At 39.7% G+C, this 20,428-nt stretch overlaps 4 protein-coding genes across 5 annotated transcripts; 2 read left to right on the top strand and 2 right to left on the bottom strand.

Moving 5' to 3' along the window:
* The first annotated feature begins 4,207 nt into the window (after window positions 1-4,207).
* On the top strand, window positions 4,208-5,476 carry LOC114366222 (ubiquitin E2 variant domain-containing protein pendolino). Its single transcript, XM_028323018.1, has 5 exons — window positions 4,208-4,387; window positions 4,472-4,536; window positions 4,616-4,716; window positions 4,795-4,982; window positions 5,060-5,476. The coding sequence occupies exons 1-5, from the start codon at window positions 4,311-4,313 to the stop codon at window positions 5,310-5,312; spliced, it is 684 nt and encodes a 227-aa protein (XP_028178819.1). The 5' UTR covers window positions 4,208-4,310; the 3' UTR covers window positions 5,313-5,476.
* Window positions 5,477-5,522: 46 nt separating this feature from the next.
* Window positions 5,523-6,458, bottom strand: LOC114366229 (UPF0598 protein CG30010). The gene is made up of 2 exons (XM_028323030.1): window positions 6,248-6,458; window positions 5,523-6,170 (listed from the first exon to the last, which is right to left on the bottom strand). Exons 1-2 carry the CDS (start codon window positions 6,383-6,385, stop codon window positions 5,652-5,654), a joined length of 657 nt encoding a protein of 218 aa, XP_028178831.1. The 5' UTR covers window positions 6,386-6,458; the 3' UTR covers window positions 5,523-5,651.
* A 224-nt stretch (window positions 6,459-6,682) lies between these two features.
* LOC114366207 (katanin p80 WD40 repeat-containing subunit B1) lies at window positions 6,683-16,217 on the top strand. 2 transcript variants are annotated; one of them, XM_028323006.1, is made up of 17 exons: window positions 6,683-6,956; window positions 7,032-7,162; window positions 7,250-7,583; window positions 7,752-7,950; window positions 8,037-8,187; window positions 8,371-8,545; window positions 8,643-8,720; window positions 8,920-8,976; window positions 10,386-10,574; window positions 11,308-11,451; window positions 11,533-11,632; window positions 11,767-11,905; window positions 12,556-12,696; window positions 13,199-13,311; window positions 13,389-13,463; window positions 13,899-14,037; window positions 14,602-16,217. In XM_028323006.1, exons 1-17 carry the CDS (start codon window positions 6,926-6,928, stop codon window positions 14,716-14,718), a joined length of 2,313 nt encoding a protein of 770 aa, XP_028178807.1. In that variant the 5' UTR covers window positions 6,683-6,925; the 3' UTR covers window positions 14,719-16,217. The 2 variants fall into 2 exon arrangements, with proteins under 2 accessions (XP_028178807.1, XP_028178799.1); XM_028322998.1 differs by having other exon boundaries at window positions 8,643-8,777.
* Window positions 16,218-16,644: 427 nt separating this feature from the next.
* On the bottom strand, window positions 16,645-17,769 carry LOC114366402 (M-phase phosphoprotein 6). Its single transcript, XM_028323273.1, has one exon. It carries the CDS (start codon window positions 17,617-17,619, stop codon window positions 17,212-17,214), a length of 408 nt encoding a protein of 135 aa, XP_028179074.1. The 5' UTR covers window positions 17,620-17,769; the 3' UTR covers window positions 16,645-17,211.
* Window positions 17,770-20,428: the final 2,659 nt, after the last annotated feature.

Genomic DNA, 20,428 nt, shown 5'->3' with positions numbered 1-20,428 from the left:
GGCGATTCTTTTTGCGCAAAAAGCGCAGGTCAGTGTTGTACGACGCCGAAAGGGCATGCGAGTAATCCGCGCACCGACCGTGGGAACATCCACTTGCCATCGCATCACTTAGAGCTTCCTTCAATAAAGTTTTGTAGTCGGGCTTCACCTCTGCTCTGGAGATTACAAACCTAATTTTGATCCTGATTTTACTTTATTGTAAAAATAATGTTACATAGAGCCACTCTAACGGAGGATGCTACTACATATGTTTGAACGCAAAAGTAACTACATTTTTAACATTTTCATTAATAAGACTAGGTCGTACCTAGGAAATGATAGACCTTTTGTCTCGAAATACTTACTTTAATACATGTACCTTACCTAAAAAGGGGCCAACTAAGAGGTGAATGTAGGTACATATTTATGGTGAATTAATAATTTCTTCTTCATTTTTATTCTCAAGTAGGTTAGTTTGCCCTGGACATGATCTACGACTTTATCTACGTACTTACTTAATAGGACCAAAATATTGTTTGCACGCCTAGTAGCTGAGTACATGTAACCACAGAACACGACCAGTACAACTTGGTAAAAGGTAGATGAATGTGACACCATCCCGAAGTTTGTATGTTCTAAGGTTTCTCGGAGATGCGTGAGCTGACCGTCTCGTGTCACACTTGAGTAGCTCGCGAGACGCAGCCTTTTGTGGCTTCCGAGCACACGAGCTCCTATTGCATTACTTGCTCGATCAAATTTAAATTCATTTAATAGAGCTACTGCTCGGTAACACTAACTATTTATCGTTATGATCCAACACAAACAGTATGCCTCTTACCACTGTTAGGTACTTAAATCTCAATGGACGGCTGAAGTTTTAATCTTGAATGTTGTTGTATCTTAATAAAATTGTCTTCGCGCACGATGTGTATTGCAAAACCTCATATACTAAACCTAACTTCATATTCTAAATAAAACAGCTATTTATGTCTACATTTTAATTGAAGTTTGAAGTCCAATAAAGCTGTTTGTTTATTCAACAGACCCAAACTGCTGGGCTGCAGAGCTCACATCAAATGATGGTGTTTTATGACCGAGGCGCTGCCGGCGGCACTTTGAGCCCGAGAGCGCCATCGCACCCATATGCTTCCTCGAATTAACGTCTGTTTTCTCCGAAGAAAACGGCTGTCATAAAACACATTAGGTATATTACTGCCGACATAAAACACTATTAACTGATTGTTTATAATAAAACGAGAACTAACATGTTGCAAGGAAACGAGCACACAGACGTACCAAGCCTGCCTAAGGCAATTCTAGATTCTACTGCACTACTGCCTGTACGGATTAATATTTTCAATAATATTATGGTACCTATCATGGTATTCATTGAGAATAGAATAAGTAGATAGGTGGAGGAGAATGCCAAATGGCATAAGTTTGCCTTATGTAATACCTGCAATGTGTTTTATGTGGAGAGCAGGATATTTTTTCAAGAAGTTAACAATATTGTAAAGCTATAATTTCTAATTATTGCATCGATGCTCAAAAAAAGGGACCTAAAAAGCGAAATACATTGTGCCGATGTTTGAGGAACTGATAATGTTTGTAAATGGTGTAAGGGGCGAACGCATTCAGCATCAATGAGAACAGACAGATTTTGTAAACAGCTTAGACATTCCCTTTATTTAATTACTATTAAAGGTATAAAGCATTGATACTGATTGTATAATAATAATAAATACACTTTATTGCACACCAAACAAATAACATAACAGAAGAAAAGGATTGTATCCACGAATCTAGAAACAGATAAACAGAGTGTTATTTTTATGCTTGATCAAACAAAACTATTCAAACACGATACGACTGCATACCTTCAGGACCGATATCAAATTCTCAAAAAATAATTAGGTAGCTAGGTGTACGTCCTCAATCCTCATACTAAAAACTAATTGCTTAGTAGGTATTAAGTATGACCATTCGTAGGTACAATCGGAAAGCTATTTTTTGAAATACTTATTTGTACTTCGGTCCCTTGGTGAAAGTTATTGCATTTGAGCAGTAGAAGCAATCCTTTTGACCAAGTATAAAAATAACTTTTAGCATTTAAAACTATATCATACAAGAGGCTACTTTTATTTAGTGTCTCACAATGAGCGACGATCACGAATAAATTAGGTATCTAACGTGGTAAAATCAATAAATACAATTATGCAGGTATTTGAATAGTGGGAATGGAACTGTAAGCAATAATCCTGAGCCACGTGCGGATAATCCCGGCTAATTGAGGGCGAACGCTGCTGATCCCGGGATCATCAGGTGCTCAGAATATATCCCCTCGCGAAGTCCTCTGCGACAACGGTGTCTATCAATGCAACAACCTATCGATCGAGAACTCAATAATTTAATTACAATTTAAGGGCGTAACTCACGCTTTATAAAGAGGGGAGATAAAAGATATTTCTAATAAGCTATTGTTAAAATAGATACATGTAAGACTAATTTAATTTTGGAAAATTAATACAGAAAAGGAGAATATAAAATAGGTGGCAAATTCAACTAGGTACTTAGGTATAAGGGTTCTGCCAAACCAACGCGATCACAGCGCGATCAGCCGGCGTGCAGCGATGGCGACCAGACCTAAATGCATTGATTTGATCGCCATCGCTGCACGCCGGTTGATCGCGTGTGATCGCGTTGGTTTGACCGAACCTTAAATCAATCAATTTTTGTCCGCGACTTCACCTATTTGAAATTCAGAAATTGTGACAGAAAGACCGGCTACTTAACTAACACTTGTCGTCATTTGGATAATTAACTCAATAACCTTATGAATTAGTGTCTTTCATATGTTATTCTAATAAATAAATAAAATGCTGCATGTTTCAACAAAATCCATTCAGTAGTTTTTGCCTGAAAGAGTAACAAACATCCATCCATCCATACTATACAATAAAGTCTAAATACCTACTCGTAGTGAGAGAAACCGTGAAAGAATAACAATTTATTACTTACATACATGGACCTATAGGTCCATGCTTACATAACTATTGTTAACTTATANCACTTTTAGCGTTCCTTTTACGGTATCATCGATTTATTTATTATTATTTTTAATCACTATTTAAGACTTATCCTACTAGTTTCGTTTCTCATTTTATACCTTATAATATTCCTATTTATGCGTAATATAATATATCAAAAACCTACCAATGTACAACTCTTTATTTTTTTGGTTGTTCTCCTTTTTTTTTGGATGCGAGCGGGGATGGTCGACGACATGACCGCGCGGCCCTACGGAACGGATTTTCGAATTTTCGCTCGCTGGGGCCATGGGAGTCAATGATGTCCGACGCTTAATAATTCGATGTAAAGACTCAAAAACAACTATATGTTAATAAAATCCTTTATTTATGTTTATAATGTAACGATTTAACAAAAAAAAACAATCGACGAAAATTGAAAAAAATTGAAATTTTTACTTGGCCTGGTAGGAAAGTGCAGTGTCGGACAACATTGACCGCGTTGGCGTTCAATGTGTTAAAAATATTAAAATATTAAATATTAAATATATTAAATTATAATATTATATATTATATATATATTATATATATTATATATTATATATATTATATATTATATAATATAATTATATATTATATATTATATATATAGTTGGGATTGGGATTAGCATTAATGGAGAAGTTTCAAATTTTTTCTACTAATATAGTTAACTTGAAAATATATTTGTGATGAAAGAATCATGAAAATATCTCTACAAAGTTACAGGGCCCCAACGGAACCGCATATTATGTTTGAGTTCCTGTAATGAGGTTTTCGCGAATGAAAAATCCGCCAGATGGCAATACGTAGACGCGAGGTCCAAATGCTGCATGATTGGTTATTTTTGACATGACATTGACAGATATGTCAAAATCCACCAATCACGCAGCAGTCAGCTCAGACCCCACATCCACGTCCCGCCATCTAGCGGATCTTTCATTCGCGAAAACCCTCATTAATTTCTCGGACATTTCTTGATGGATTTAAAAAAAACTTCACCATTCCCGCCGGTTCCCGTTCACCGTAGAACGACTTTTATTCGTCACAATCGAATTTAGCTTGAGCTACGGCTTGAGCTCATTCATCTAAAGGAGCTACACTAGACCTCCAAATGAACGTTAAAATAATGCTGTCATTTTTGAAGGACAGGTGACAGGACTGACAGAACTAAAATCTGTCTTCCTGTCTTCTGGAAATAGAAATTATTGAATTGTTGTAAACTTGTAAATTATTTACTTTAAAATTCTTTACTTTATCGTCAAATAATGAATGAAGAATCTAATAATAATGTCAAAGAAATTAAGGAACTATTTCACCAGGAATACATAATTATGGCTGAATAGTAAGCATGAAAGCAGTTACACAGTACTTACATTAATTTACTTTTTGTATAAGTTTTGTTAAATGTATTCCATTTTTTTTGCAGTCGAATGTTGCAAACAGAAAATTTACAAGGGATTTATGTAATCCCCTCATACGAAAACTCATTTTGTAAGTGAAGCAACAATTTCTAACTTACACAACTTGCTGTGCATTGTTTATCTCCATAACATGATTATATTTATTGCAGTATGGTTTGGAGTTATATTTGTCAGAGCTGGTTCATATGAAGGTGGAATATTCAGATTCACATTGACGTTACCTGAAAAGTTTCCAGATGATGAAGTACCGGTAGATGATATTTTATTTCTACTTAATGTGTAATATATTGCTGACTTATGAAATTTTAATTTCTTTTTAAATTTACAGATTTTAACATTTACTCCAAGTCTTTACCATCCAGCAGTTGATGCCAACACAGGCACCTTAAACTTAAGTGAAGTGTTTCCACAATGGGATCGTAAAAGAAACCATATTTGGCAAATATTGAAATATTTACATTGGATATTTCATAATTTGAACATGAAAGTCCCTTCCAACATTGAAGCTTCTGCTGCGTGAGTATTTGTTTCTATGACGTGCTTTATTATTTTCAAAATTATTTGTTACTGTTTACAAAAGACTCTTTTCACAGGTATAAATCAAATCGAAAACTCTTCTTGGACAAAGTAAGGGAATGTGTTGTATCAAGTATAGATCATGTGTTTGATGACCCCCCCACCGAAGACAAACACTACATAACGTTTAAACCATATGATCCAGAAATCCATGATCCAGCAAAGAATATGATGCTTAAACCTCCGAAGCCAAATGAGGGTCATAATCAAGGAATTTCATGGGTACAAGCAGGATCATATCAGCCATTTACAAAAGAAGAAACCACATAGCCAAGATCAGAAATATATTCAATTAAATTTAAACAAGACTTCATAAGAAGTAAGATAATAATCCTATTTAAACATTAAAATGCCATATGAATTAACTGTGATAGTATCTAAAACAAGTTGGCCTTAAATAAAGTAAACTAAGAACAAATAAACTTATAAAATAACGTCCTAATTAGTGAAATAGCCTTCAAATAATGATACAACTTGTTAAGTTTATTTAATTACTACACAATCTAGAATTATCACATATTATTTTACTGTTTATTTTATAAGTTCATGTACACACAATGTAACATTAAGTTATAAATCTTATGAATAACAATATAGGTATAATTAATGTTAATCAGGGTTTGTTTTTATTTTTATATTATTAGTTTTTACCTTCTCATCAAACCACTGTTGGTCTAAGTCATAATTAGTATCCTTCCATTTGAAATTTGTTGGTGGATTTGATTCTCCGTTTCGAAATTCAAAATGTTTACTAAGCTCAATAGACAATTTGGATCGTACTAGTCCAATACCTCCAAACTTATCATCTGCTGGATGGTAAACTCTCCCTGTATTAGGTAGCATATATATTTTATCAGGCATAAATGGGCTCATTAAAAGTTCTCCAGCATAGCCATAAGTGAAGAAATCTTTTCCATTTGGTTCTTTAGTTATTATGTGAGTGAAAACAATTGGCACATCATCACATCTTATAAAGTTCCTCTCTCTTCCACAAAGTGATATGTAAGGAAATTCATTTTCGTATCTTCCAGTCTTGTTAATACGAATTCTTTTAAAGAAAAATTCAAGAAACTTTTTTTCTTTAAAACAGGACGTAAAGTTTTTCATTCGTGCGTCATCGAGAAATAACTGCAATAAATTAATAATGATTATTACCGAAATTAACTTTCGGGCAGCAATTTTTTTTTAAAGTTCAAAGTTCTTACCATACCCTGATGATCAATGAAGTAAAAGTACTCTCTAATTTTAGGCTCCGGTTCCTGACCTTGAATATAATTGAGATAACGGAACTGTGGGAATTTTCGAAACGATCGTAATCCAAATAATGGTGAAAAAATAACCATTTTGCTAGTTTTGTATTTTTATCTGCAAACTGCAAAGTGCAAATTGTGGCGCATGCATACCAGTTTTTTTTCACCTTGACTTATCGGTATTTATGATTTTGCCCAAAAACAATCGGTAGGCAAGAAAGTGTAACATCCCTATTAAAAGCTCATGCTAAATTTAATCAAAGATATTATAAATGAAATGAATAGATCAAAGTAGGAACTTGCTCAGTGACGAATGATGAATTGAAATGAATGAAACTACAAGTACTTGGCGCTAAACTTTTAATATCTTTGGAAATGTCAATAATGTCATTCAGATTCAGTCAGTGACAAAAAAAAAGTAAAAGTGCTATTTCGTTTGTTGATTTGTCCCCAAAAGCTGTAAATTATTTTTATAAAATTCTAGTTACTATATTCACTACATTGCAAAGAATTTATTACATAAATTGTATGCACTAAAACTGACAAGTGGTAAAAATCGTGCTTGTAAGACCAAACTCACTAAACACAAGTTCACAATATTTAGGAATGGGTTTGAATTAAATTTGATTGAAGATGGAATCTGTTCGAAGATCATGGAAATTACGTGAGTATTTGTCGAAATCGTAAATACTGTGTGTGTTATTTATTTACCTCTTTATGGTATCGTTTACTTTTGCAGAGGAATTTGTCGCCCACAAGGCAAACGTCAATTGCCTGGCGATGGGACATAAGTCTAACCAAGTTTTAGCAACTGGAGGCGATGACAAAAAGGTTAACTTATGGGCTATTGGCCGACAGAGCTGCTTAATGGTTTGTATGATTTTTAAGTTGTTGGACCGCATATTATTAGTGCATAATTTCCATAACAATTGACCCATGAATTCCATTGTATTGCAGAGCTTAAGTGGACATACGACTCCTGTAGAGTGTGTCTGCTTTGGACATTCTGAGGATCTTGTTTGTGCTGGTTCACAAACTGGTGCCTTGAAAATTTGGGACTTGGAAGCAGCAAAACTTTTGAGAACATTTACTGGACATAAAGGTGCCATCAAATGTATGGACTTCCATCCATATGGAGACTACCTAACTACAGGCTCCTGTGACAGTAATATAAAACTCTGGGACACAAGAAAAAGAGGTTGCATTGTGACTTACTCTAGCCATCGCTTGGCTGTTAATAGTTTACAATTTAGCCCTGATGGACAATGGATTGCTTCAGCCTGTGAGGATGGTAAGATTAACTGAGAATAATTTTGTTTAATTCATTTCGAACCATTACTGAATAGTGTGTGATTTCCATCAATATTTTGCAAATCGTGTTGTAATTAAGAAGTAGTAATTATGAAGTATGATCAACTTTTATCAAGCATATAATGTAATAAACTATGTTTAATTTCAGGATTAGTGAAAGTGTGGGACGTGCGTGTAGGGAAAGTTTTGCAGGAGTTTATGGAGCATACAGCTTCTGTCACATGCATTAAATTTCACCCACATGAGTTCCTGTTAGCGAGCTGTGGCACAGATAGAACTGTCAACTTTTGGGACATGGAGAAGTTTCAACTAGTTTCTAAATTTGAAAAAGAGAATACTTCCATAAGGTGAACCTCATTACAATAATGAAGTGGAAACTATTACTTAAATTCACTCAGTAAATCACTAAATGTTTTTGGCATACTTTCTCCAGGCATATGGTGTTCAGTGATGATGGAACTACATTGTTGGGTTGTGGTAACGATGGACTGCATGTCATTGGCTGGGAGCCTGCTAGAGTGCTGGACACTGTGCACGGACACTGGGGACAAATCCATGACATAACTGTTGCTCAAACACAACTTGTAAGTTAGATGGGATGGAATTTACAAACTAAATTTTATTAATGATGCAGTTTTCTAATGAAATATGTCATATTATTATCATAAAGTTTAACATTTGTAGCAAGCCTATTTGGATACTCAGAATTTTACATAATGTTATTAAGCTAATTATCGAATCTTTAAAAATGTTAATTGATATTACAGATTGCTGGTTCATTCCATTCAACCTATGTAGTGTTATCTGTTGTTGATCTCAATAAAGTACATCCATTTGGTGGTCCACCTCCTATGGTGCCTACTGTAGTTAGAGACCTTTCACCATTTCAAAAGGGACATTCTGTAAGAAAGAGTTTTTCAAAGGAAAAACCGCCTAAAGAAGGTAAAGTATTTATTTATTAAAGCTTAAATTTTATTTTAAACTGTATCTGATTTATATTGCTTCTTGAAGTTTGCTCATGTATTTTGTTTAATTTCAGTGATGCATAGACCAACACTGTTAGACGAAAAAACTGCTGAGGAATCTACATCAGGGACAGAAGCCGATGAGGATTCAGGTGCAGTTATACCTAATATTAATGACTACACTGAAATTTTCCGACCTTCTAGATCATGTGAGTAGAGCTAAATGTAATTAATAGTAACAAAAGCCGCTAACCCCAAACGCCAACTAACCAGTCAATAATAATAACAGTATACTTCCCACTTTTCACAGTTTCTTTTTAGATAGCAATGATTCACATTATTATCTTCCAGTGACGCGTACGCCTCCGCCGGCTACCAGCTTATCATCCGAAGACTATTCTTTACCAAGTAAGTTTTTTCCAGCTCTATAATCTTACATTTTGGCCTATTTCTTGTATATTACTAATTCAAAACAGTACAAGTAAATCTAAAGAGACTCCTATGTAACTTTTAGTCTGTACTGTTTAACTGTCTTCAAGAAATAAATTAAAACCAAACTATCCCAGTAGAAGAAAGTGCGTTAATTTCCGAAACCTTCATTATTCTGGCTAAGGTCACACTGCGAATTAACTGGTTTCTGAGCCTTACCTTGAATTTAGAAACTGGAAGGAACTTGGAAGTTTAAATTAAAATTGCTTGCCAAAGTCAACCACTACCTGACCTCTAATGACAGATCTACATCAATATCTCATTCTTTTGTCTTCCGAAAAATGCGAATATAAGGCTTGCTCTATCTCGTGTTTGCCAAATCTCCTATTTGTCTCTGGTAAATGAGAGAGTACCTACTCCCCTATACCTCGTATCGGAAAGCGCAGCGTAGGACGTCCACCCACAAGGTGGAACGACGACCTCATAAAGGTAGCGGAAAGGCGTTGGATGCAGGCCGCCACCAACCGGCCATTGTGGAAATCGTTGGGGGAGGCCTATGTTCAGCAGTGGACGTCCTATGGCTGAAAATGATGAATGATGATGATGAAATTAGAGAGTGTCGCTCTCAAGCAATGGAGACTAAGGCCATGTTCAGACGCGCGATAACTGCGCGGTTTCTTAGTGATTCTCACTGGCAAGGCAGTGAGGCGGTAACCATGTAGTTATGGTAGGATGCAAATGTATTAGAACTGCCTAGCCTAGCGACCGATCATCGCTGTATCCGAACTAACCCCCTACAAGTGGTAAAACGTGACAGTTGTAATGTGGAAAGGCCTTTTTTGTATAGAGTTACAACATAAGATCCAAAAGTGCCACTTGTCTACCCACTGGCCTAAACACAGATCACAAAAGTAAAGGGAGGTGTGACAAGGGGGCGGGGCCGGTGTCGCAGCAATATGCCCATAAACAGAACACATTGCTTGTGACAGCAATGATGACAGCAGGGACGTCATAATGTAATCAGTTTATAGATGACCCACGCTGAACTGTCCCACCAAACTCAATGACAGGGGGACGCTACCATCGTTCAACTATACATATTATATGGTTTCCAACATGGCAAAAATCGGAACCAGCGATCCGGTATTGACGGTGGCGCCCCGCTGTCAATTTCATGAATAGGATAGTTCAGTATTTTGGAACTATACATTGCTTGCGTAGTACTAAAGATTATTCGAACGTTGAGTACTGATACCGCAGTGGATTATTTGTTTTTGATTACTTTTGTGTGTGTAAATTTCTGATGAAACACTGAGTTTCGAACTCAGCGCATAAGTTGGCACCACTATATCTTTATGGGCCAAAATGACTTGACGCCTGTCTTCCAGCGCAAGAGTCGAGCGTAAAGCTGGAGTCGAGCGTAAGCAACTGCCTCCGCGGACTGGTCCTCGAGGAGAGCGCGGGCCGGCCCGCGCCGCAGCCCTCACCGCCGCAGCGGCAGCGCACCGACTACTCGCGCATACCCACCTCTACCAAGGAACACTACGCTTTAGATAAGAAGGCGGAGCTGTTCTCAAGTAAGATTCTCTAAGTCAGTGGTTCTTAACCTTTAAGTCATGAGGGACCATTTTACCAAATTTCTGTCTTCTCAGGGACCACCTCATAATCATAATCGGTCAAAAGTAAACCAGTTTGACTGCAAAAATGAGTTTAAAGTTGTTTTGACCAAGGTTGGAATGCCTCCAGGGACCACCAGTGGTCCGCGGACCACCGGTTAAGAACCACTGCTCTAAGTGACCATAATTTTGTTAGTTAAGCTAATATCGTAAGCTAATAATACCTCTCTATTGTAGCGAAGAGGCTAAATACGACCCACTTTTAATTCTGAACTTGGGTCGGCGTAATAAATGCGACCAAATAAACTATTTACACCTCTCGGATTTTTAACGTTACTCTCCGATCTTTCCCATTATTTATAATTCAAACCTCTTAAAACCTAACAGAATACAGGTTTCAAAGCGCTTATTAGACTAATTACAGATAGATCAGAAAATATGTTCAGTCCCAGACTATGCTAAGTTTATACACTCGTAAAAAGTCAATTTAATTTACTGACATGTTGCTTGCTATTTGCGATATTTACAATTTTGAATACTCATAATCGTATTGTGGTTTTATTGTATTAACCTTACATGATCATGAATCTGTCATAAAATAATATAATTAATTAAAACTCATATACATACATAACATAAATGACTATTGACTGAATTCGATAATTTCATAAGACTGCTTATTTGCCTAACTCAGGGGTGATGGACAATACTAAAGAGGATAACACGTTTGCGACGGCGCAAACTTCCGTCATAAGAGATTACGCTGCCAGCCCGCTCTCTGCGAGCACCCTTAACCGACATAATTCCTATAAAGAGACCAAATCCACTACAGAAATATGTAAGTCATTAACATTTGATGCTTGAATTAAATTATGAATTACTAAATAACATTGTAACCTACTCTATGTATTATTTGCAGCCAATAGCAATCTCCGTCAAAGCAACAGTGAAATATGTTTAGGACCACCATCCCTGGGTCCAAGATCGTTGTCTTTTACCAGAACAAATGAAACAACTAGGTAAGTTTTGGAGTAGAATTTTTAGATTTACCATGCACTAATTTTTATTTGATTGTAAAATACTATTAGTTATACTGAAAATAAACTTATTTGATTTGATTTGTGTTATTTAGTCTTAATTACTTTGGATTTAGGCGAAGAGTGGAGAATGTCGTCCGTGAAAGTATTCCAGTGTCCCGCAATGTGGACGCCGTAGAAAGGGAACCAGAGCCTGAGTTCGTACCGTTCGCTACGGACCGCCCAGTCGGATTGGACCTTGACGAGTTTCTGCCGGTGAGTAGAACAATTTTTAAGCGATTTTTGTAAGTAGTAAAGATACGTGTGATCATTACGTTACGCCAATTTGACTGTTTTGTATCAATCAGTAGCACATGAATGAAAAAAAGACATTTAGCGCTCCTGCACACGACGCCGCCACCGCGCCGTCGCCGCGCCCCTACACTGTTCTTACGCGCCGAGTAAAACCGCCGCCGCGCCGCCACCGCGCCATCAAAGCATAATTTCGCCAGCGGCGCGGCAACGGTGTTCACGCGACGCGTATAAACAGTGCAAAGGCGCGGCGGCGGCGTCGTGTGCAGGAGTGCTTAAGGGTTAACCTTTTTTACACCAGAAAATGCATGATTTTGCATACCGATTAGTAGGGAAGGAAGGAGCACTGTTCCACGTAACGCTTTGCCACCAGATGGGTGGGGCTTATCAGTGAGGGGTATATCGTATTTGCGCTTACCAGTCGGCGCCACTGGCGAGTGACATAACTCACTCTACAGAGGAGCTACTTTAGTAAATGTAATTACGATATGATAGTCCTCCTCCCGTTGGGCGCTCACCAGATGGCGTCAGACGAGTGACAAGCCCTCTACAGTTACGCAACTGATGAGGGCAAATACGATAGCTCTCATTTACCTCATGTTATTTGTTTGCAGCGCGGCGCGGGCGCGGGTGGCGCGCGGCGTGGCGCACGAGGCGCGGGCGCGGAGCCCAGCGAGCAGGAGGTGCTGGGCGTCATGATGCGCGGACACGACTCCATGATGGCCGTGCTCACCGCCCGCCAGCGCGCCTTGCAGGTCAGTACTACAGGGCGCGGAGCCCAGCGAGCAGGAGGTGCTGGGCGTCATGATGCGCGGACACGACTCCATGATGGCCGTGCTCACCGCCCGCCAGCGCGCCTTGCAGGTCAGTAACATTTCTAGTCTACAGACGACTGCGACATCGAGAGAGCTAGTAACATAAAAATGTATTGTGATAAAAACGATTTTACGACTCCATGATGGCCGCCAGCGCGCCTTGCTGGTCAGTCCTACTTATCAAACAAATCTATCTAGGGTGTCTACTACTACTGCAGGATTTGCAGAATCAGATGTTGTTTACCACCACCACATTACACCACCTGAGACGACGGCAGGCTTGCTAAAACCAGACGGTATCCACCGGAGATATTTTGTTTGTTCACTAATTTAACTTGTTACCGAATAAAATTCATTTTTAGTTATCAAACTTACTTGCGATTTTTATAAATTAGTAAATTATACCTATAATGTCTAATATGATTTCTTTTTCTTATTTCAGATATTCCATTCGGTTCGAATCAACAAAAATTTACGGTCAGCTTTAGAATCAATTATCGCCTTAGAAGATACATCAGTAATATTGGATATACTCAACATAATGGCGCACAAACCGTGAGTTAATTTTATTCCAAAATGTGATATTTGTTTGTTCCTTAAAAATATTTTATCTGTGATTGTGTTATTTCCAGGTCGTTATGGAATTTAGATATCTGTTTACTGATGCTCCCGAAGATATATGAATTATTACAGAGCAAATACGAATCGTAAGTACATACCATAATCACATACGTATCATGAGTAGTGTAGTACGTAGCATACATAATGATTAAAGACAAGAATCCTAATTGACATTTTTAAATCAAAATATAGAGGTGGGTCTACTCGTGTAAAGGTCCGTGAGCGCGTAGAATTTTGTCCAATGCGAGCGCGCTCGCACACTCACTGCGGGCGCCCGTCGCACAGTCGCGACAACAATATAATTACGCGCGAGCGATAAGGATGGGTAGCTTCGGGTCATTGAACAAAATTCTACGCGCTCACGGACCAGGCTTTAGTGTGGATCGATTTATGAGTCTCAAATGAGCGTGCTTCGAGCGCTCGACTGTGCTCTGTTGTAACAATAATATTGTCGAGCTTTTGTCGAGTTGGTTGAACTAGGTTGTAAAACACCTCGCATCATAATATTATCTCGCGTCCAGATACATGCAGTGCGGCTGCAACGCCCTGAGACTGATCGTGCGCAACTTCTCGTCGGTGGTGCGCGCGAACGTCAGCGCGCCCGTGCGCACGCTCGGCGTCGACATCCCGCGCGAGGAGCGCTACGCCAAGTGCGCGCAGGTAACAATACTACACACATAAATAATTTGTTTGTCTACGTAGTTTATACACTGTATTGTTTTCCTTGTAAAATAAAATAAAACAGCTCGAAAGGCAATTCTAAGTTATGACTTCAAAGCAGAGACTTTTCTGGGAAGTTCTTTTTTGTCTTGAATCTTGATCCAAATCACTGAACAAAAGAAAAAGACAATGTCCTACAGTAGAATGTAGATTTGCATTGGTAAAACATCACTATTTGAGGAACTGAACTAAACATAATGCTAACATCTGTAACACAGTCCCAGACCACTGCAATAACCTGCGTTATGATAACTCTTGTAATTGTTTATTTCATAAACAACCATGGACGCGCATGATGAGAACTATTATTATATTTATTCGTGCTCAGGGTACAGATGTGAAGGCTACTTGTTTCTGTGGATCTAGACAAAGTGCACATTATAATCGCAAACCAGTCGAAAAGCATTTTTTTTCTATGGAGTTTTGACGGATTCCATCAAAAAGTGCATTTTGTCTAGGGGTGCTGGTTTAAAAAATAATAACTTATTTATTTTATTATAATAGATCCACCGGCTGCTACTGGACGTGCGCGCCTTCCTCCTCAAGCGGCAGACGCTGCAGGGCCGGCTCGGCGCCGCCTTCCGCGACCTGCACACGCTCATGCAGCAGGGGCTCGACTGACCGCCGCCGCGCCGCCCCGCGTGCCCACACTGCACCAGCGCGGCTACTCCGTAACACTGGCCGCATTTACATCTCTCATGAACTTTTAAACGAGCTACAGGACCGCCGGGGTTATTACGAAACAGTTGCCAACTGCGAAAAATGTATCGAAACTAGCGCCACCTGCAATGAGGGCTATCGTTTTTATACTTAACAGTTGGCACCCCTGGCGATTGACAGGACCTTACTCTACAGAGGCGCCATCTTGATGAGTGCAAAGCAAATGCGATAGTCCTCCTACGACTTTAGCGCTCACAAGTTGGCGCCACTGTCTTCGCTACTAGCAAGTGACAGGACCTTACTCTACAGTGGCGCTAACTGGTGAGCGCTAAAACGATAGCCCTCATTGAACGCGGCGCTGTCATTGGTTGGCGTACCAGTTGCATTGCTTTATTGCTACTGATCGCTAAGATCTGTAATAAGCCTGCGGGAATGGGAGTATAGCGTTGCGGAGTAAACTCGCAGAAGTGACTTTCTTATGGCATTTATAACAATCAGTAGGGACTGCAAAAAGTTTTAGTATCTAGCTGTTGCTTGCATGAGATTATAAAATTCCCTAAATAAGTAAAAATTCCATATTCCTTGTAACTAATAACATGATATCTCACTCTATTAAGGATTAAATTTATGTAGTTGACTAGCTATCACTTAATTTGGGTGCAATTCTGAGTTGGCAATAATAGTATTAAACAAACATAAATCTTTAGAAACATTATTAGATCCTAAATTGAATAACATTTTTTAATTTCATTTTAGTTTACCAATTACATACACGTCATGATAATTAATTGTGTTAACCCTTATTCAAATGCGAGCTGGTATGCATTTTTTTTTACAAAGTTGAAGTGGATTTTGGGTAATTGTGGGTCACTTATTTCATATTTTTGATCAAAATTAATAAAAAAATAGGGGAAGGGGTAGTTTTTTGGGTGGTAAATAATTTACCATTATCCGTTCATGCCTACCAATTATTAAATGTTGGTGGTAAAATAGTTGTCCGTCTTCGTTTGTTTTTGGTTCTTGACTAGTGACTTCCTCTTGGTTCTACCTATATTTTATTAAATATTTTGGGAATGAAAAAATTTTATTGTTTTTATAAAAAATATATTTATTAATATTAGTTATTATGCTTACAATGATTATTCTTACCTTGAGTCTGAAACTAACAATTCACTAATTACGTAACGTCGAAACGTTAATATAAAAAAAACTTAAAATTTCTCCTAATATTTATTTAGTTTTATTTGTGCACATACAAAAAACAACCGTGTTTTTTATAAATCATCAAACTTTTGTCATGACGGGATCGGACAGTGGTAAACTATTTACCACTTCTTTAAAATGTCTAAATTATATGAATAAATCAATTTCAGACGCTGCCTCTAAGTGAGATTATACAATAAATGTTATAGTTTAGGAATTTGAATCGAAAAAACACATTAGAATTTTCGTTGAACAAAGTTTCAAAAATACCAAAAACGCGCGCTAAAAACTTGAATTTTTTCACAACAAAACCGTTTGGTTGACTTTGACATTACCTGACAGTGACAAATGACGTTGAAAAGTTATAAAATGGCATAGATATGTAAAACAATATATTTAAAAATATAAATAAGTGACCACAATATCTTTAAGTATTACCTTATCGAATATTACGATCCTTTTTTAAAAGTAAACGAAGTGGTAATATATCTACCTTTATTTGAATAAGGGTTAATAATGATTTCGTTTCACTAAAATCTGTAAACTTTGTTATTGTTTTGGGTGTTATTGTATTCAGCAAAATTACCTTGAAATGTATTATGCGTCTAGAGATAGGCATTTATCCATGTTGAATAGATTTTGACAGTTATTTCTAAATTAGGAGTTTTTTTTAATAAAAAATTAGCAATTTTGTTAATCTACTTGATTGATACATTGAACAAATTAAAATGACAATGATTAATCATAGTAATATGATGTTAGTGAAGTGCCTTATTTGTAAGGACAACCCAATGATTATTAAATAAATTCTAGAAATATATATTTGGTACTTGAACATAGTCATTAAATTGTAACATTACATTTAATCTAACATTATGTAAGATTCCTATTGATTAATTTTAAAAACAATAATACACTAATTATGTAATTTAAAAATATGCATTCAGTTGCTGGTTAAATTAACCTATAAACCCATGAAAATGTACTTAAATTAGGCTAAAACCACAAAATTGTTGGTAAATGAAATAATAAGTAAAAGGAGAATTAAATTATGTGAAAATTTTAAATAATAAAGAGTTTATTGAATATTTAAGTGTTTTATTGAGTTTGTGCTAGTGATAACCACTTTTAACAAACATAATTACATAGAAGCAAGCTTCTAAAGTCTAAGATTTAGTCATAATTACACTGCAAATACCTAAAACAACAAAATAACTTTGACCAAATATAAAATAACATATCTATAACATCTTAAAATTTCCGTTTTTTTGATACATGATGTTTATTGGGAGTTTGATAAGCCCGTTTCTTGGTTCTATTGAAATGTTCCATTTTCTTCAATAATATTTCATCTGATACATCTTTTTTCATATCTCCATCAGGATTCGCGTTTCTGAAATCTTGTTCCATAAGCCTTTCTATTTCTGGGTTCATGCCTTTGTATGACAACCTTCCTTCAAGCAAGTCCTCACAAAATATAAAACTGGACTCTGTTATGAAATTACCCGAAGCGTGTCGCATTTCATCTGTTATGATATTAGAGTATAAACTGTCATGCCCTTGTGTATTTTCTAATTCCTTTTCTATTCTTTCCTTAGTTTTTCTCATGAATTTCATTTCCAGTACTGATTTTGGTAATTGTGGTCTTTTTGAAGACATGTTGAATATTATGTTTACCTTAAAAATATAAACTTTGGAGATGGTTTTTGGCAGTTTATGACTGTAAGTTGATTGATGTAGATATTAATTATTATTTTTAAAATGGAAAATAATCAGCACGTGAACATGAAGTCAACAAACATGTTTTTCTTTCGCTGTCAATATTGCTGTCAAGTGTCAAAGTCAATGTCAGTCATAGACATTTCATTTTTTTTCTTTAACAGAAAAGCAGCTATGGAAACTTTTAAACTAACTTAACTTTTGTTACGAATATTGATCAAAGTTATAAGCTTACCACAAGAGGTCCATATGATTTATTTAAATTAGTAAATAGTTGTAGCTATTCATGAGTTTTAATTTCGATATTGCTTTATCTTCACAGAGCGCAGTAACTACTTACATTTAAAAACGCCAGAGCTAAGCGATTTTGAACTTTTACATTTGTAACTTTGTCAAGACTCAGCAACTTTCTCAGTAGTCCAGTAGAATTAGCTTTTAAATCGGAAATAATTCCTACAAAAGATTTTATTGTTTTAATGGCTTCATTGGTTGCCCATTAAGACTCTCCTAAGTTTTCGACTTCGACGGAGTTGTGCTTAAGTGGTGGCCCCCGAAAGAGGCATTTTTTCGGTTTTCCGGTTATACCGCGTAAAGGACTTACCCTATCAAAAAGTGGTCTTCATGACGGTTGAAGGGCACTTAATCCTGCATTGAATAAGACCAAATTCATATGTTTTGGACAAACCGTTCTCGCGCTAAAGTTCGGCAAAGTAGAAAATATACGTATAATTAATGACCCTCTCCACGTCCAATGGTTTGTTACCCACAGGCTTCCAAGTCTTGAAAAGGGCCACCTCAACCAGTGTAACCCTATCAAGGCTTACGAGCTTGATGCGCCTATCCTTGTTCGTCCCAGCCGTTCCTTAACTGCGGTTGCTGCACCTCTTCCTGGCACTCACCTGAACGACTCTGTGTTACCTACTGTGGCTGCCCCTCTTCCTTGTATCCTCCTGCATGACTACGTTGCCTAGCCGTATGCCTGGTCTAAGGTTCGACGCCAAAAATCAACAACAACAAGTTCATATTAAAACGCTGAAGAGTTTTTTGTTTGTTTGTTTGAACGCGCTAATCTTAAGGGGCGCGGAGCCCAGCGAGCAGGAGGTGCTGGGCGTCATGATGCGCGGACACGACTCCATGATGGCCGTGCTCACCGCCCGCCAGCGCGCCTTGCAGGTCAGTACTACAGGGCGCGGAGCCCAGCGAGCAGGAGGTGCTGGGCGTCATGATGCGCGGACACGACTCCATGATGGCCGTGCTCACCGCCCGCCAGCGCGCCTTGCAGGTCAGTACTACAGGGCGCGGAGCCCAGCGAGCAGGAGGTGCTGGGCGTCATGATGCGCGGACACGACTCCATGATGGCCGTGCTCACCGCCCGCCAGCGCGCCTTGCAGGTCAGTACTACAGGGCGCGGAGCCCAGCGAGCAGGAGGTGCTGGGCGTCATGATGCGCGGACACGACTCCATGATGGCCGTGCTCACCGCCCGCCAGCGCGCCTTGCAGGTCAGTACTACAGGGCGCGGAGCCCAGCGAGCAGGAGGTGCTGGGCGTCATGATGCGCGGACACGACTCCATGATGGCCGTGCTCACCGCCCGCCAGCGCGCCTTGCAGGTCAGTACTACAGGGCGCGGAGCCCAGCGAGCAGGAGGTGCTGGGCGTCATGATGCGCGGACACGACTCCATGATGGCCGTGCTCACCGCCCGCCAGCGCGCCTTGCAGGTCAGTACTACAGGGCGCGGAGCCCAGCGAGCAGGAGGTGCTGGGCGTCATGATGCGCGGACACGACTCCATGATGGCCGTGCTCACCGCCCGCCAGCGCGCCTTGCAGGTCAGTACTACAGGGCGCGGAGCCCAGCGAGCAGGAGGTGCTGGGCGTCATGATGCGCGGACACGACTCCATGATGGCCGTGCTCACCGCCCGCCAGCGCGCCTTGCAGGTCAGTACTACAGGGCGCGGAGCCCAGCGAGCAGGAGGTGCTGGGCGTCATGATGCGCGGACACGACTCCATGATGGCCGTGCTCACCGCCCGCCAGCGCGCCTTGCAGGTCAGTACTACAGGGCGCGGAGCCCAGCGAGCAGGAGGTGCTGGGCGTCATGATGCGCGGACACGACTCCATGATGGCCGTGCTCACCGCCCGCCAGCGCGCCTTGCAGGTCAGTACTACAGGGCGCGGAGCCCAGCGAGCAGGAGGTGCTGGGCGTCATGATGCGCGGACACGACTCCATGATGGCCGTGCTCACCGCCCGCCAGCGCGCCTTGCAGGTCAGTACTACAGGGCGCGGAGCCCAGCGAGCAGGAGGTGCTGGGCGTCATGATGCGCGGACACGACTCCATGATGGCCGTGCTCACCGCCCGCCAGCGCGCCTTGCAGGTCAGTACTACAGGGCGCGGAGCCCAGCGAGCAGGAGGTGCTGGGCGTCATGATGCGCGGACACGACTCCATGATGGCCGTGCTCACCGCCCGCCAGCGCGCCTTGCAGGTCAGTACTACAGGGCGCGGAGCCCAGCGAGCAGGAGGTGCTGGGCGTCATGATGCGCGGACACGACTCCATGATGGCCGTGCTCACCGCCCGCCAGCGCGCCTTGCAGGTCAGTACTACAGGGCGCGGAGCCCAGCGAGCAGGAGGTGCTGGGCGTCATGATGCGCGGACACGACTCCATGATGGCCGTGCTCACCGCCCGCCAGCGCGCCTTGCAGGTCAGTACTACAGGGCGCGGAGCCCAGCGAGCAGGAGGTGCTGGGCGTCA

The sequence above is a fragment of the Ostrinia furnacalis genome, unplaced genomic scaffold, assembly GCF_004193835.3.
Source record: "Ostrinia furnacalis isolate ACB-3 unplaced genomic scaffold, ASM419383v2 OfSCF0069, whole genome shotgun sequence".
NCBI classification, from domain to species: domain Eukaryota; kingdom Metazoa; phylum Arthropoda; class Insecta; order Lepidoptera; family Crambidae; genus Ostrinia; species Ostrinia furnacalis.
Note: the sequence above shows the minus strand (reverse complement) of the source record. Positions and strands in the feature narration are given on the sequence as shown.

Coding starts and splice junctions, on each gene's coding strand:
- LOC114366207 (XM_028322998.1), top strand. CDS start 6,926: ATGGAATCTGTTCGAAGATCATGGAAATTAC. Junction 7,163..7,249: donor GCCGACAGAGCTGCTTAATG/GTTTGTATGATT, acceptor ATTGTATTGCAG/AGCTTAAGTGGACATACGAC. Junction 7,584..7,751: donor TGCTTCAGCCTGTGAGGATG/GTAAGATTAACT, acceptor GTTTAATTTCAG/GATTAGTGAAAGTGTGGGAC.
- LOC114366402 (XM_028323273.1), bottom strand. CDS start 17,619: ATGTCTTCAAAAAGACCACAATTACCAAAATCAGTACTGGAAATGAAA.
- LOC114366222 (XM_028323018.1), top strand. CDS start 4,311: ATGAATGAAGAATCTAATAATAATGTCAAAGAAATTAAGGAACTATTT. Junction 4,388..4,471: donor TACATAATTATGGCTGAATA/GTAAGCATGAAA, acceptor TTTTTTTTGCAG/TCGAATGTTGCAAACAGAAA. Junction 4,537..4,615: donor CTCATACGAAAACTCATTTT/GTAAGTGAAGCA, acceptor TATTTATTGCAG/TATGGTTTGGAGTTATATTT.
- LOC114366229 (XM_028323030.1), bottom strand. CDS start 6,385: ATGGTTATTTTTTCACCATTATTTGGATTACGATCGTTTCGAAAATTC. Junction 6,171..6,247: donor TCATTGATCATCAGGGTATG/GTAAGAACTTTG, acceptor AATTTATTGCAG/TTATTTCTCGATGACGCACG.